Here is a 17,169-nt window from a genome sequence, read left to right as displayed (position 1 = left end):
CAGCAGATCAGTATGCATGTGTGCTTGTTAATTGTGGCACAGGCATTTATACCCACTACCCACGTCTACTCCTTTTCTACAGTGACACACATCCTCACATATTTACAGTTGATGATCATCTAAAACTTCCCCTTGGAGTCTTTACCCAGACATCCATGCATGTCAAGGTCGTGGGAACAACAAGGCAGATTAACTAACAGCACTTGCTGTAAAACGTAGTTGTGACTGTATTTTGTGATTAAAGGAAAAGCATGTTTCACAACACTGATGTGTTGAAAATTAGGATGAGGGAATCGGAGAGAGCATAGACAAAGAGTCAACTGAGACAACAATGAGGAGAATTATTTCTACAGTCTGACTACACTGGAAAACAAAGCTGTTAATATAATTTTAATGCCAGTGATTGATTAAGGGATAAGACCTTAAGTCACAGAAGGGCACAGAGTAATCATGGCTATCAACAAGTGGATAGGGGCAATGATGGACCATTTCATCTTTTGCACACCATCTAATAAGTTCTACAGAGACACTTTGTATGTGATATGTTCTGATTATTTCCCCATGTATTTAGCTTTACACCGCTCTGTAAAGTCTGATGCATTTTAATTGATGAAGAGCTTTGTTGCCTCTCCTTTTCATTCTCTTCTTTAGAGTTAAAGTTAGATGTGATCAGTGATGTGCCGACTGGTGATCAATTAAAGGAAAACATTTAAAATATATAAATATTGGAGAAACAAAATGAATGCCGATGTCCTTATACACTGAATGTTTTATTGGATATTACAGTTATGTCATTGCATTTGCAGGTGCTGCCTCTCAACCCAGTCGAACATCCATGGGACATTTTGGGGCGACGTGTTAGTGCTCTCCATCGTCATCATCCAATCATCAAGTGAGGGAATATCTTTTGAAGAATGTTCATCCTGTCAGTGCAGAGACCAGACAAGACAAGCAAAGAAACGGAGCACTGAGACTGTTCTGGAGGCTCATGATAGGACGGCGTCTTTGTATTGGTTTTTCCTTTAATTGGTCACCTTTCTATATGTTTCTATTAAAGATAAATGTGCTACCTTTCTGCTTGACGAGGCCTCCATGGTGGATTTCTTCTATACCCGTGGTTAGAGCCAGTATGAATAAATAAACATTATTACATTATTGCTTGCTTGAGTTGTTTACAAGAGAGAAAAAGACCCCAGCTCTGTTCATTGAGATATGTGCATTCTGATCATAACAAAGAATCATTAGAGTCTATGAAACAGAAGTGCATAACAGAAACAGCAAGAAAACTGAGAGAACAGGAGTTAGACAAGAGCTAGACTGATACCAATGAATGAATAACAGAAAAGACTTAAGGACAGAGGAGTAGTGATGATGATGATGATGATGATAATGATGATGATGATGATGATGATGTTTGAAACCATGAAAGCGCTCCTCTAGTGATCATGACAGTTCAGAATGAGCTAGAAGTCATTTTAAAAAACTGAATTTCACTTCCCAGGTTCCACATATCAGTGGGAAGGTGTGAGCACTTAACTTCTATGGCTTCCTCTGGGATTTCCTGATCATGATCAGTTCTGATAATTGGCAAATGAACTGAACTGTCCCGCTGGTCAATGAAAAGAATGTGAATTAAGCCCTGATAATGTGAGATGTTCTCTGTCAAACATCTAGTTGTGGTATGGTCTGATGTCCAGTAGACACTGGCTCAAAGAAAGCTGTACTGAACTTCTCTGACAGCTTTTCCACCAGATGTTCGATTCTCAATATAGAAACCTTGCAACAGCGCTGATCTTAAACATTACTGTTTCATCTGGAAGATAACAGTGAGTGGCATTAGAGAAATGTTTCAGAGGAACCGCAGCCTTGTCTGAAATCAAATTGTAATTCAGAAAACACATTACTGAAATTCTCCACCTCCTCTTGTGAAATCATATTTCTGGTAAAAAAGACATTTCAGTGAACTTTATGTGACAAAATGACACTGACCCCGACCCAGGTACGTGGTGAGTAGCAATGGAGTAGACTTTATTTGGACAGTGTAGCCTACAGATAGGATAGAGAGTATTTGTACATTTCAACTGTTTTGCTTTGTCTGTAGATGTTTAACAGATAATATATATAGAGTATATGCAACAATTCATGAACATATCCTGAACAAGATGTTTTTACCACTGTGGTGTAATATCAGAAAACATTTCTATTGGTCAAACAGTTGAATTGTTGACTCTACTAGTATTCAAATGTTACAAATACTCCCCAAATCTGTAGTATCTATCCAAATAAAGTGTTACCGCAGTGGCTCATCCATGGCATCATCAAAACAAAGTATCTGCTACAGGAAGATGCAGGTTATTTCAAGGAAGCATGTACAGCTCAAGTGCTGGAGTCCATCCATGATAACATTCTTAGAATAGTTTTCTCTCAATTTGACTTCCTCATGATACAATGAAACAAATGGGACTAGGACAAACATGGGAGCATGGGAGTGCATTTCATTACATTTATCGATGTGGTTAGATATCATTTCATGAAAAGTTAATATTATGTAATGTGAATTATGAATATCCAGTTAGAACCATCCACAGATTCAGGGCAGACGTAGTCAAAGATTTCTTACAGTAATTCTATACTCTGCACATGTTTAAGTCCCATGTCCTCACCATGACCCTTGACAGCCACTTTGGAGCCAGGATCATAGACAGAGTAATGGAAATATATCGAAATTTCCTGGAAGTCTCCTCTGTGTGTCATAGGAGGAGGGGGGGTCTTCCAGAGGCTACAGGAGGCTTTTCCACCAGACAGGAAGTAAAAGTATGTTTGCATATGCAGTACCAGGAGCCATCATGCAAAATGACAGACATAGCTTTACTCACACAGATACTTGGAAACACTGATAACAGTTGCAAGGTTTACACGTCTGCATGTTTAGGATTTCATAAGCCGATGGACGGCGCATGCATGGGACGTACGCACACACGTGTACACACAGATTAAATTGTGTGTACATATAATAATAATACATATATATAATATAGAAATTTATGAAAACTATTTGAACTGTGAAAACAAATTATTACAATATTGTGTATGACGTCAATATCAACAAGAAAAGACTAAGATTATTGACATTGATACATTACTAAATACTACTAAAGAAGAGCCATGGTTAAATTTTTATCAATAGTCGTTTTTCCCTTTCTAAGAATTAAGGTTGCCATACTCCTAAAAATGTGAAGCCACGTGATGCCCTAAATGGAGGACCTTTAATATAAACTGGGTACAATGTTTTTTTTCTGGTATTTACATATTCTAATCATATTATTGATGGTCATTTTTTAAACATTCTTTTATAAGTTTAGATATTTAAATCTACTGTCTTATCATATCTACTCTTATGAGTCAGCTTTATTAAAACATGGTCACCGCATGTTAAGCTAAAGACAATGTGGACAGATTGTTGCACTGTTTGCTTAAAGGGCTGTTTGCTTAGTCTGAGCCAACATGAGAGCGAGAGAGGAGAGGGAGACAAGGTACGTGCTGCGAGCCATGCTCCGTGACCAGGGCAGGGGATTGGGGTGGGAGGTGAGGGATGTGTGGGGAGTGCGGGGGCAGGGGGGGTCCAGTCACAGTGACTCCTTGGTTGGAATGGAACACAGTTATTGAATTTAGGATGATATGAAAGAGGAGGGGTGATGTAAAGTTGGTGATGAACCCAAATGATCTTTCCCTGTGCCTCACACCAGTTAATAAACAGAGACGGCCAGGGGTGATGCAAACAATGAAAATATAGTGCAGTGCACCGCTATTACGTTGTAGTGTGTGTGTGTGTGTGTGTGTGTGTGTTTCGCTTTCTTATCCAGGTTTTGGCTCACAGCCAGCTAGGTCTACTCCTCTGGCGCGACACGAGACAGGAAGCTGACATAAAAGAATGGGGGGACTGACTGTGAGGGACACAGGAGCCAAGGCAGGAGCCAAGACAGTAGACACTGAGAGGTCGGAAGTATTGTTTCAGCTTACAGACATCCACAGTGATGTTCCATAGGTGTTGTTCCATTGAACTTATTATGATCCCATGGTGATGGCCTTAAGTGCTGAGAGCATTCCAGGACAGGAACCTCTTCTACCCAAATGCTGTCTTTTGGCCCATGAGTAAATGAAATTCTGGTTCATTTACAAAGCATTGCTCTTGACATGAACTGAACCTTCTGACACCAACAACGTCATATCCCTCTCTGACATACTGCCCCTATTTTACCACCCCAGAACATGTTTTATAGGTCTTTAGATAGTCCCCTGTTCTCCTGCTGCCCTGTAAGCAATTCTCTGGCTGTATTATCTTTTTTTTCTCTTTTATCTGGTATTCTCCCTGTTGCCAAGCTGCCTTGTGTGGTATTTTTTCTGGCTAAGCTACCCTAGCCTCACACCTTCTCTTATCCAGAGGGCCTCTCATCACTTGTCATTTCCACTACATGCTCTTCACCCGCTTTTTGGCTGCCCTGTCTGCTATTTCCTGGACCTGACTGTACTCCCTGCGCTGTTTGAAACTGCAGGTTTAATATTCCACCTCAACCTTTCACCTCCATTTCTATTCAATTTGTGCATAAATATATACATATTGTACAAGTCTCTTTAGATTTGCACACATTGATATAGACTCCTATTCTGTCATCTTGGGTTATTTACACATTTGTGTTCAACAACAATAAAAAAATAACTAACTTACTGGCAACATAAGCCTGATAGACAAAGGGACAATTGTCTAACATTAAGTGATAATCTGATTATTCCTTATATGTGTGGTTTAAAAAATCTAAAGCCATAGGAGGTGGAGAAAACACTAAAGCATTATTCTAGGCTCAACATCTCCCATGGACCTTGCTCTAGTTGACCCTTCTCCATTTGAAATGAAAGAAAAACAATAAAAGCTGTATAGTACAATGCAACCTCACTGCTTGTTTAGCATCCAACTAGAATGCCATTTGCTTGCTTATCTAACCAACCTTGTTTTTTCTCTTACTGTATCAACTCTACACGGCTTGCCTGCACTATAAAGGAACATGCTCACCACAATTTAATTTCTGACTTACTAAATACCAAATTTGACTGAATACCACATTTAAAAGTGGGTGTTTCCTGTTACAACACTGCAGCTCCCTCCCTCCCTTTGAGTATTTAGTGTTATTCTTGTGTACCTTGTCGGAATGTGCATGGCTCCCCGATCGCAGACACTTATCAATTGGGCAACGAAATAATTGGGAGTTCTGCCCAGAATAGGAACTCTGTGGACCACATGGAAGAGAAGCAAACAAATGAGAGGTGAGTGATCCAGTAGCAATAAAGCAATATAATGGGGCCAGATGCATTTCCCCGGACATCATGTGAGAGTCGTTGGATTCACATTAGTCGAGGTGTTGATGGGTCTTAAACTGTCTGGGAAAAGATTTCATAACTGGCATGACAAAGACACAACAAACCACACATGACCCCAACCACAGTGTGGGTGTGAATCTGACAGTTAAACTCCAGGGACTTCCCACTAGTCATTCAGAACCGAAAATGCCTCTTAGACAAGAAGCAAAACATCTTCAAGAAAAGGAAGTAAGGGAGTCGAATTGCCTTTGACTACTAGCACGTGGTTTGACTACTGACTGCAGTTTACTCTGAAGAAGAGGAGAGTCAATTGCTCCTCTTTGTGACATATGAGAGCTCTTTATGTTTGTTGATTTAATCCCCTAGCATTATCAGGGCAAGATCTTTTTTGGCTGTCCCATAAATAATAAAAAAATGGACCTTGATGTTGGATTGTTTCCATTCTATGTTGAAAGGTGCCAACCAATGGAGACATCAAACCACAAACATAAAACATTGTCTGATGAACCATGCCAAGACCAACACTTGCATCACAGAACATTTAATAGAACAGAGGAAAGCACTGACCATATAACTAATACCATACATGAGGTATAGGAAGATGGAAATTTGCTTAATACCTAGAAATGTAATTAAGAAATGATTTATCAAAGTCAACGTAAAGTAAGAACAAATAAGTGTTGTGAGTTTGTCAGTCCATAGAGGTTTATGAAACTAGGTGTCAAAGCTCCAGGACTGTGGGGGCATGTCCGCTGAATACACTGAAAACTGGTGAAAAACAGTTTTATCCTCTAACTCTGCATTTCAGTAATATATCATTCAAAGTCTTTTTTACAGGTTTTCAGCAACTATTTTCTAACAAATTTAAGGAATCTCAGAATTGCCTTTACACAGACTTGGGAGGCATTCCAGCTACTGGAATATTAGTAAATATGATGATAGAGATGGCTAAACTGAAAAATCAGCTGATTGAATTTTTTTTGTGTTAAGCATAATGAAAATATGGCAGAATAAGAGATTTGCCACAAAAGTGTCTACTATTCTATATTACTCTTGAATTTCCTTCAGGATCAATAAAGTGTGTGTGTGTCTGTCTGTCTGTACTTACAAAACCAAAAACAGTAAAACAAATAAAAAGCCACTGATCTCTACAGAAAACACACTGTCAATTGTAACCCTAATCCCAATACTACATTAATATAAAAAAGAACCAATGGTCTCTTTGCCGTTTCTAAGTATAACTAGCATCATGAAGCTGTCGAAACCACAACCTCACAACATACCTTATGCCACAAAAGTTAATGTAACTGCTCAGTTTCAACTACTCCTGCCCTACAACAGATAATAACACTGTTCTTAGCTGATCTGTAGAGCAATGTATTTATTTATTTATTGAGATTATTTTTTTTGGCCTTTTCAAGCCTTAATTTAATAGAGACAGCTAAGGAGTGACAGGTATGCGGGGAGAGAGACGGGGAATGACATGCGGAAAAGAGCCACAGGTCATATTCGAACCCTGGGCTTTTGGAACAATCATTTTAGATGAATGAAAGGCTAGATCCAGAAAAAGACCCTCTTATGAATTGTTTATTACATTGCATGGCTTATATTCGAGAATACAGATCAGTTTGTACTGTGGTCCTGAAATCTACAAGGTTTCCCATTTGGTCTGTCACGTTTCCTCTCACGGGACTAGACGTGTTTCTAGTGCAAAGCATATACAGTGCATGACTTGCAGCAGTCCCATTCTTACTCCAGTGTCTGTTTATTCTAGTGCGCTTGTTGCCTCAGAGATATTTTCGGTTCCATTGTAGTTCCTCAAGCTCTTTGTGGAAATTCCTCATGGGTTTGTTTTCATGGCTATCAATTTTCATGGCTGAATGAAAAACCACCCATTCTTCAGTCATGAACTAACTGGTGTGGCTCAGACGAGACACACATTTGTAAACAGGATTTCTTACTTCATCTCAAAGACATCTAAAAAATGCTAAAAATGCTGAGATAATTAATGAAAAATAAGTCAAAGTCCCTACTGTAAATATAACATTCACATATATTCTTTAGTGTAATGTACAAAGATTTTACTGTAAAAAAAGGCCTGTGTTGTTTTGTTTGTTGTTCCTGGGGTCAGGTACAACACCCTCAAAGTAAGCATGAATGACTAACCCGTTGGTTTAGGAGCATCCTTAGTAAAAGCAGAACAGCACTGGGTCACAGCATTGACATATAGCATGCAAAACACATGTGAAGACACTGCGATGGTGAACACATAACTCTCCTCCTTACATGAGTTTATTCATCTCTTCTGCAAACATATTCTGTCTGTTGGCAGTGTCGATGAGGGAGCTGTTGTGATGGCTTTAATGAAATAGTGCTGCAAAAGACCATCAGGGTTTTAAAGTAACAAAGAATAAATCCCGCATTTAAATGGCTTTTGTATTTACCTAAAATATTAATTAGTAGAGCCGGTTGCTTTATATCCCATGGCTTCCAACTAAACTTTTTTATAATCCAGAAAAATATTGGCAAATGAAATGAATTTGCCATCATTATAATCCAAACTTTACAAGTAATGAGAAAACTGTATGTGATAGATGCTTTATTGTCATACACCTTGTCTTGGTTTTGACAGTGCCTGTACCCACCTATTTGTGAGTTGTGAAAAGGCTCATTAGTGAATGATTGACAGACGGCCTGTCCGATAGGAGCGTGGTAGGGTGTAAAGTGGCCCGACTTTTGTGTCCGCCTCATGCTTCTTTTCTGTCAGAAAACATATACAACCTGATCAGTGACCATGTAATTGCACAGGCTACTGTACTGTTCCATACATCAAATACATACAAGTTGCTACGGTCATGCTATCATTTTAATTCAGCACGTCTAGTAAAAATAACCAGCAAAATGTGTAGATTGTTCTAAACGGCTGAGCAACCTGCATTTGGTTGAGGTGTGTGTCCAGTGTGGTCACTGCTTTCTTCAGTCTGTCTAAAGCAGTCCTCAGAGTCGCAGCACTCACACAGAGCAGAGTCTCCCTCTATGGCATGCCAGCTGAATGACACAGAAACATCTTGGTAATACACCTCAATTGTGATGCCCCAGCTAACAGAATATACTTTACATCAGTGAATGCTATACTCTAATGTCATATGATAATGACCAAATATAAATGACCTGATTTAGCATCTGAAGCTCACTAAGAGTTTGTCCGTCTGACCTGAATGTGGGCCTATGGAAGAAGCAAGCTTTATCGAGGTGGCTATGTGAGCTTCCTTTCAGAACGGCTCTAAGGTGACAGCTGATGAACATCTAGAAAAAGAAAGCCACATCACATTAACATTGTACATTTAATCCAGCACTACAATGATCCGTTAAAAATACACATGTTAAATGCTGGACAAACAACACACAAGGAGAGTAATAAATTAGCTCAATAAATGGAATGTGACTCCTAAGACAATTATCATTCAGAAAGCGATGAACCAGCTGCTGCACAATGAGGAGTTTTTACCGGTCCCCTTGTCTGCTGGTTGAAGTGGAAGGCTTCGACACTGAAGCATAGTCTGTTAACTTGCTCTCGAGGAAGGAATTTAGATGACGACCCTGGCAATACACTGTCCATAAGACATCTGTAATAGAGGAGCAATAGTTGCTGAAATTATTCCACAAATTGCATCAAACATAGACATGATGTGTAGTCAAATAAAGGTTGACTTAATCTTACATTTGAATTCTCTGACTGTGCACTGTGCGATATCTTAAGCTCTTGCTGTGACATAAGTTTTATGTACTGTCCACAAATTAGTATTATATTAATGAGTTACTTATTTGTTTTTAGTCAGAAGGAAAGATTCACCCATGCTTAGTGATAAACTTGTAGCCTGGCAAGGAGAGGGAGTCAGGCTGTAGCGTAGCAACACAGTAGTCGACATATAGAGTAAGAGGAGGATGCAGTGGGGCCTCCACCCTGGCCTCCAAAAACACTGCCTCCCCCTGCTGATACACTGAGGAACTACGTAAAGAGGTACAACCACCTGCAAAGCAAACAACAGACAGTTTTCAGTCCAAATGTCAAATGAATTCCACCTAATACATAATTGTCAGAGATTATATTTCACTGTTGCCTAGATTCAATGAAATAGTGATTTCACCTGCCATGGTACGAAGGGAGAAGTGCAGAAGGCCAAAGTTACTGACAGTGGATGTCATGGGCAGCCAGGTTGGAGTTAATGGTTCTCCACTCACCGTCTGCTTTCTGTGCTCGCACAAAGATAAAGACACACAACTCTCGACTTTGTTCCTATACAACGTTATGCAGCAAAATTGTACTCTGTAGCTGCACAAGTGATGATTTCTACAGTAATATGGCATCAGCCTTACCTTCTATAGTGGCAGTCAACAGGTATGACAGTAGTTGCCCCTCGAACTATCGCACTGCCTGTAAAGGTGGGAACCACAGCAGGAAACAGTACCAGCTGGTTGGAATACACAAGAAACTCACCATGAACCTGGATAGTAAAAAAAAAAAGAAAAAGAAAAAAAGAAAAGTTATTCTATTTCTGGTATTATGGTTGCAAAATAAATGGTATGAGGGTAGCACACACAAGTTAAAGCTTAAAGTGGAAAAAATTTAAAGTGCTGCATTATTGTTATTAGACTCATGGATACAATAACTATTCAGTATTCAGCTTTTAATGTCTAGCAGAGTTTTGAATGGGGTGTGCCCGCCCCCCTTCCCTTCTCTTACACTGGACTCAGTCCCACATTCTTGTAGACCTGCGGAGATGACCATTTCAGATTCAGACGTGGGTCCGTTTGGTCCACACGAACTCTGCCGTGTTGAGTTTGCTCCGAGTCGAAGATACTCGGGTTTGAAGGGAATGAGTCTCTCCTCGAAAAAGTGTCTCTTTACGGTGACTCTCACTTTGGCTTCTCCGCATTTTATTTCGAGCCCGACAGTTTTTTCAGCGAATGAAATTCCGCACACATATAACAAGAATGCGAATAAGGAGGCGAATGGTTTAATACATTTAATACGAGGCGCCATTTAAAAAAAGAAAAAAACAAGATAGCGTCAATTAGTCAATTTACAACCAGGTGTGTGCAGATGGCTTTGGCTCGCGCGCACTTAACAGCACCTATGCCGCCTTCAGGGACTGCTAAAAAACAATGTCTGACACACACAGAAATAAATGTAATGCATGTATGCAAATGTAAATACGTGTAAAAAGCATATGCTAGGACTTGGAACAACTAAATATTTTATGATAATTTAATGCATAATATTATACTACAAAAACTCTTAATCGTAAAAGCTAAATTAAAGTATTAAAGCTAAATTTGCCGGTGCGCATTTTCTTTCCACAATTAAACCGCTAACACTAATTCAGACATCTCCAACATGAAATAAATGGTCGAAAATAAATTCGCTTTCAAACTAGTAAATCATGGCGACAGGTTGTTTATTTATATTTGTGAGTCAAGCTGAGCTGACGCTCGTGAACGTATCATCGTGGGAACGATGTTAAGGCGGAACTAAAGCGTCTAAATGTACCGAAGGGACAGTTATTGCAGTTGCAATAGACTACTGTCGGAGGTAAACAGCTGGGAAACATTTTGAAGTGACACGTATCAGGTAAAATGTTGAAGTGTGAATAATTAGTAAAAAAATGGAGCAAAAGGTTGTAGCTTCCGAATCTGATGAGATTGACTGGGGAGGAAGTGGAGCTGAAGAGGGAGGGGTTATGAAGAAGAGCAAAACCTTATCAATGAACGTGCACAGTGGTCTTCCTGATCCACTCACAGGTCCTGTGAAATGTTCTCTGATAAAAGGAGACTACCTCTACTTCCACTATGGCTGTGATGGGCAAGATGACAGAGGCTGGGGATGCGGCTACCGCACCATTCAGACTGTGGCTTCCTGGCTTTGCCGAAACTGGTTTCCACTTCAGGGCAAACACAGACCTCCACCAAGCCTCCCTGAAATCCAACAAGCCCTGGTCACCATGGGGGACAAACCAGCCTCCTTTTCATGCTCCAGGGAGTGGATCGGGACATTTGAAGCCTCCCTGGTCCTTGACTATTTCTATGATGTCCCCTGTAAGTTGGTGCATGTCAGAGGTGGAGGCGCAGAGCTGGAGCATGTTGCAGTGGAGGAGCTCCATCAGCACTTTGAGAAACATGGATCTCCGGTCATGATGGGAGGGGACAGGGACAACTCCTCTAAAGGGATATTGGGGGTGTGCTCTGGGGATAGAGGGAGCTACTTGCTTGTCGTTGACCCTCACTACTATGGGTGTCAGCTGGAGCAGCAAGAGCTGCAGAAGCGGGGTTGGGTGGCGTGGAAAAGAGTATCATCCCTGGATCAGTCTTCGTTTTATAATTTATGTATGCCTCAGACTGCCAAAAAAAGGAACATGAACTAAGCAAAAGACATATTTCTAATTCAGAGAGGCAGATGAATTATTGTTTGTTCGGATGAACTTCAGAAAACTGGTTTTCTAATTTGGATGTAATATTTTATTAGGGTAGAGGTTGTACTGCAGTGTCAGCTTTGGGGCTGTAGTGCCATCTTGTGGATGAAATTAATGATTATGATTCATTAAACTCTTCTTGGGTATGTATCAAGTATTTCCCTCAGTGATTTCTGCTTCAAAAGCAAATGCTTTAGTTTGAATTCATTTGTATTACACACACAGTTCTCTCCGTGATGTCAATATGTAAACCAAGCTCAGTGATCAATAATTAATTCAAAAAAATTATTGGTTTAGTGAGAGTAGTAGTATCAGTATGCACAATCAGTATTGTTAATATTTAAAAAGGAAAATCACCATTACCACCTTTGTCACACTGCATTTTATTGAATTTATTTTTCAAATATAGATGGTGACGATTCTCTGGTTCCATCTTTTTTAAAGATTTGCAACTTTAAAAAAATATTTTGATTGTCATTTTTATCATTTTCAACCGTTACTGTGACAAAACAAGCAATCTTTAGACTGAGATATTGTGATAGAGCTACCATTTCTTGACATTTTCTGAAGAAATTAAAAACTGATCAGAAAAATAATAAAATGGACATAATCAAACAGACTCCAATAAATTCCCAATTTTATTGTTTAAGATATCTCATTTCATTTGACAGCACATTCTATGTATATTTTGTGCTGCAAGAACACCAAACTTTTCGACTGTGGTAACACTTCTAAACCTGAATTATAACAGTGATCACACCCACGTTATCTCAGTTATCTGGCACACAGTCGTTATAGAAAATCTGAAAGTTCTTGTCCACATCCATCCTGCCCTTAAGAAATTTCTCCAGGTTCTTGAGAGGAACTTCCACCATGTGGTTGTTGACACGATCATTCAACCCATAAGCTGCAAACACAGGGAACTTATAGCGCACAAAGTATGGTGCATTTTGGTCAAACTCGGTGCAGCAGTAGGCTGACCACATGTATTCAGGTACAGCCACCCGGTCCAGGTTGTTGCGACGGATGGTGTGCCCGGAGGTGGTCACCCCAGTGACCACAAAGGCTTTGCCACGGCAGTAGTTGTTGAGACGTTTGCGGATGATGTCCTGGTGTTCTGCCCAGGGACCCATGTTGAACTCCCTGATCTGGGGTACCACATTTGTCAAGGTGTAGGTGGAGGCTTTGTCCAGAGGGTCGGCCTGATGCTCATCAGGATTTAGCTGGCCACGCTCATACTGAACGACATCAGCATAGTCCTCCAGGACTGCCTGGCTGTCTTCAAAGTTCATATGCATGCTTGAAGATTGTGGAAAGGGCTCCATGTTACTGCTGCTCTTTTCTGAAGCCAGCTAGAAAGAGAGAGAAGGGGAAGCACAATTGTTTTATACTTATAACTTACTTCTGAAAATTAAAAGCATACAATAATTTAGAGATGTTTTCACAATCAGACAATTTGTCACGTCCACAAAGGAATATAAGTGACAAGTGCAACATGTGAGTGGCTAGTGACAAATTTGCATAACTACATACTAGACTAGATCATAAAAGGTCAAGGCAACATTATCTCTTTGAAATATCATTCATAGCCAGTAAAGTAGCATATCTCAAGCTTACTGAGTTGCCTATAACAGTAAAATAAGTTGCCCCAGCTCTCTGAACTGCTCGTTCTGTGCGGATATATGAAACATTTCTGATTATATGTCTTATGTGTCTAAAGACATGAAGGAATCCTTGATAAATGCAAACAGATTTACATATATGTTATGAAACTATAATATAGCACAATATAAGACAGACATGTCGTATCTACACGTGCAGAGAATGCACATCTACCTTCAAATGATTTGGATTGAAACTCAGACTTGTAATAATTCTAAAGTAACATTTCAACTTTGATTAATTTTGAGAGAACACTCACCTGGGGCTCAAACATCCAAGGGAAGTCCACCTTCTTCTCCCCGTCTGACTTCTTGAACGTATAGGCAGAATAGATGGGGATATGTTTTTGGGGGTCGTATAGGGTGACATAGTGGGGTTTGTCCTCGTATCTCTGGCAGATCTTCTTAAAGGAGTTGCTAAGGTAGCCTCGGGGTGGAGTGCCCATGTATAGAGAGTCCTTACAGCGCTCAGCATGGTTGAAGTCCACCACCACTCCTGCCTGGGCCCCCTGCAGCAACACACTGGTCAGCACGGTCACAACAGCTGCCAGGGTTAAGGCACAATTTTCTGATGTGGGTACCATTACGAAAGCTATCTGTTCCTCAAACTTACAACGTCTACGTCCTTTTAGAACTCACTAGGTCCGCTCGTAAGTGTCTGTCTCACCCCTAACACACCACTGCAAATTCACTATTGTAAGTGCAGCCTCTGCTATAGCTCTGTCAGACTCAACACCTTTACTTTGAACAAACTGGACTCCCTTTGTAAAGTCCTTTCCATATATTCAAAGTGCCACAAATGTCGTAGCAGTAATTCAAAAGTAGTGAATGTTATCAAGCATCCAGAGCACTTTATTACTATGCACTGCAGAGAAGGAAAATGACTTCACCCTCTGCTATGAAAAATGAGAACTGTCCTTTTAAGTTGTGCACAAACAGCTTAAGTAATGATATTTTGCATTCATTCTGTTTTGTATTGAGACAGGGTTACAGAGGGAGAATGAAAGAAATTTAAAAATGTAGATCAGGAAGAAACTGAAGGTATCAATCTTGCGTTTGAGAAGAGAAGGTCATTGGATCTCTTATTTACACTACAGTTCTTTTAGACAAATGTAAAGCAGTCATCTGTTTCATCTGTGGCATGTTTCTTCAGTCTGTTTTTCCAATGATCTAGAGATTGTAGTACACTCATAAGGACTACAACGGCAGTGAACTCACAAAAAGTGTGGTGAATTTTACTGAGATCAATGTTAATGCTGGTGTTATAGTTATACTATGTGATTGTTTCATGTTAGCCAGTAGGAGATATAATACAAGGTTTACATAGGCATACACATGATAAATATGGTATCAATACCAGAAGAGGTCTTCAGTTTATTGTTATTTTGTGACTGATAAAAGCTATTAAACACTAAAAACTTAACATATCAGAGGAATGTTCTTGAAAATAAAGCTTCAAAGGCAGTTTAATTACACATTTTAAATATTTTATTAATGCAAATTAGACAAAGCAGGGAGACTAATGTCCAGTTGCATTGTGTGCATTGTTACCAGTGATACAAATTCTGTGTTTTGTATGGCGCAATTAAGCTCCTTCCATATACTATAGACCTTTGTCACATCAGCATTTTTTGTCATTTTTGCAGCAGGAAAGGCACAGGTGCTCAGTTGATTAGAGCTATAGTTAATGTTATCAGTAACATTTGTGCTTTTCTTACTATGACAAGTCAAAATATGTGCTGCCTCATAGCTAAATATCTGCTTATTTAGCTTGGCTGGATGCTGGTGGGATACAGTCACCTACAAATATCTGAAAGTTCTGATCAACAAAAGTTGTTTTCCTGAGAAACTCCTTCAGCTTCTGGACAGAGATTTCCACCACCTCATTGTTATCTTCTTCATTAAGGCCATAGTGAGCAAAAGATGGGAACTTATAGCGCTCATTAAAAGGTGCATTGTGGTCATAGTGAATACAGCAATAAGCTGACCACAGGTATGTGGGCACTGCAACACGATTAATGTTTTCCCGGCGGATCATCTTCCCCGAGGTGGTGATACCTGTGACAATGTAAGCGGTTCCACGACAGTAATTGTTAAGCCGTTTGCGGATGATGTGCTCCTGTTTGTTCCAGACTATGTTGTTGAAGTCAGGCACCATAGGCACGACATTGGTGAGGGTGTAGGTGGACGCCTTGTCGTCAGGATCATCCTGATGCTCGTCTGGGTTGAGGGTGCCACGCTCGTAAAGGATGGCGTTTGTGTAGTCATCCAGAACAGCTTGGCTATCTTCAAAATTCATGTGCATGTAACCACGTGGGAAAGGCTGCATCTCATCTGTATCAGATAATGTGGAGAGCTGTGAAGGCAGACGGATAGATTGAGTGCATGTGAGCAAATGAGCATAGGTAAAAAGGAATTACACAACATATGCATGAATAAAAGCTTTTATACACAAACATGACTATACTATACTAACATGACTGCAGTACAGAAAAATTACAGCACGCTGTTAATGTTAAAAGACTTTCATGCTTATGTCCAACCTTTTTTTTATTTTTTACCTGTGGTTCATACATCCATGGAACATCCACGCATTTCTCCCCATCTGAGCGTTTGTAAGTGTACGCAGAGTAGATAGGTATATGGTCCACAGTATTGTACAGTGTCACGTAGCGAGCCTTCTTGTTGTAACGTTGACAAATGAACTGAAGTGAGTGGTGCTCTAGTCCACTTGGTGGTGTTTCCATGTAGAGGAATTCTCTGCACTCTGGAGACAGCTCTTGTTCCACTTTCCCTCTTACTGCTGATGTTATTATGCTGACAAGCAGGAAAGCCATCTGCGCCCAAAATGCCATGTTAAAGCTTTGTTTCGGTGAGCTTCTACAAACGATGGAATGCCTCTCTATATCTGCCCATGGAGCTCGGTATAACAGCCAACTCAGGTTTCACACTCTGCTCTCTGTAATCAGGACTCAATATGCAAAACAATACACCTTTGCAGATCCACCCACAGTAAGAGGAACAGCTACTGTAGACATCAGTGTTTCTCTCATTGGTAGGGAAGAAGGTAGAAAAGGCTATCCTACCTAAAACCCTGCAGTCAAGAACTCCTTGAATTCACGGCATTTTATACAATTCTGGTCTAGAATTTTATAAGATTTAAATCTTTGATTTAAACATGTTAATTGAAAATATGATGTAGCTTCAATAACGCACTGGAAAAAGTAGTATATACTCATATCATCATGATCATGATGATGAAAATACTACATCTCTTTGAATTTAAGGGAGAATAAAGGCACAATATAGACTGATGGGAAACATTCTAAAAATCAAAGAATGGCATGCAGTTATTGTCCTCTGCCACATTCAAACCAGAAAGGTTGTAACATACAGTATGCAAAATAAGAGAGACCATACTATGAAATTTAGTATTATATTATGCATGAAACAAAACAGGTTTTTATTTGATTGTATTTTATTCGTGTTTTTACAGATGTGTTAAAAACATTAAAACATGCAGTATTAATACATTAGTAAGTCAGTAATCAGTAACCTTTATTTACAATTCCACAGTTTTAGTAAAGATAGAAACATACTAACATGCAGTAAAGTTATTTTATTATCATTTTACTTTAATTTAAATTCATAATCCAATCTAATCA

At 39.7% G+C, this 17,169-nt stretch overlaps 4 protein-coding genes across 4 annotated transcripts; 1 reads left to right on the top strand and 3 right to left on the bottom strand.

Annotated features, from left to right (window-relative positions):
* Positions 1 to 7,456: 7,456 nt before the first annotated feature.
* On the bottom strand, positions 7,457 to 10,515 carry LOC104932938 (zona pellucida sperm-binding protein 3). Its single transcript, XM_010748280.3, has 8 exons — positions 10,118 to 10,515; positions 9,751 to 9,878; positions 9,522 to 9,625; positions 9,227 to 9,404; positions 8,882 to 8,999; positions 8,588 to 8,679; positions 8,306 to 8,421; positions 7,457 to 8,133 (listed from the first exon to the last, which is right to left on the bottom strand). The coding sequence occupies exons 1-8, from the start codon at positions 10,415 to 10,417 to the stop codon at positions 8,045 to 8,047; spliced, it is 1,125 nt and encodes a 374-aa protein (XP_010746582.3). The 5' UTR covers positions 10,418 to 10,515; the 3' UTR covers positions 7,457 to 8,044.
* Positions 10,516 to 10,910: 395 nt separating this feature from the next.
* Positions 10,911 to 12,462, top strand: ufsp1 (UFM1-specific peptidase 1). The gene has a single exon (XM_010748278.3). It carries the CDS (start codon positions 11,040 to 11,042, stop codon positions 11,793 to 11,795), a length of 756 nt encoding a protein of 251 aa, XP_010746580.3. The 5' UTR covers positions 10,911 to 11,039; the 3' UTR covers positions 11,796 to 12,462.
* Positions 12,463 to 12,561: 99 nt separating this feature from the next.
* On the bottom strand, positions 12,562 to 14,088 carry si:dkey-85k7.10 (endonuclease domain-containing 1 protein). The gene is made up of 2 exons (XM_010748281.3): positions 13,765 to 14,088; positions 12,562 to 13,195 (listed from the first exon to the last, which is right to left on the bottom strand). The coding sequence occupies exons 1-2, from the start codon at positions 14,086 to 14,088 to the stop codon at positions 12,614 to 12,616; spliced, it is 906 nt and encodes a 301-aa protein (XP_010746583.2). The 3' UTR covers positions 12,562 to 12,613.
* A 1,178-nt stretch (positions 14,089 to 15,266) lies between these two features.
* LOC104932941 (endonuclease domain-containing 1 protein) lies at positions 15,267 to 16,411 on the bottom strand. The gene is made up of 2 exons (XM_010748282.3): positions 16,066 to 16,411; positions 15,267 to 15,860 (listed from the first exon to the last, which is right to left on the bottom strand). Exons 1-2 carry the CDS (start codon positions 16,357 to 16,359, stop codon positions 15,267 to 15,269), a joined length of 888 nt encoding a protein of 295 aa, XP_010746584.3. The 5' UTR covers positions 16,360 to 16,411.
* Positions 16,412 to 17,169: the final 758 nt, after the last annotated feature.

This window comes from Larimichthys crocea, chromosome XIV (genome assembly GCF_000972845.2).
Source record: "Larimichthys crocea isolate SSNF chromosome XIV, L_crocea_2.0, whole genome shotgun sequence".
Taxonomy (NCBI): domain Eukaryota; kingdom Metazoa; phylum Chordata; class Actinopteri; family Sciaenidae; genus Larimichthys; species Larimichthys crocea.
This window is presented reverse-complemented; position numbering and strand designations above follow the sequence as displayed.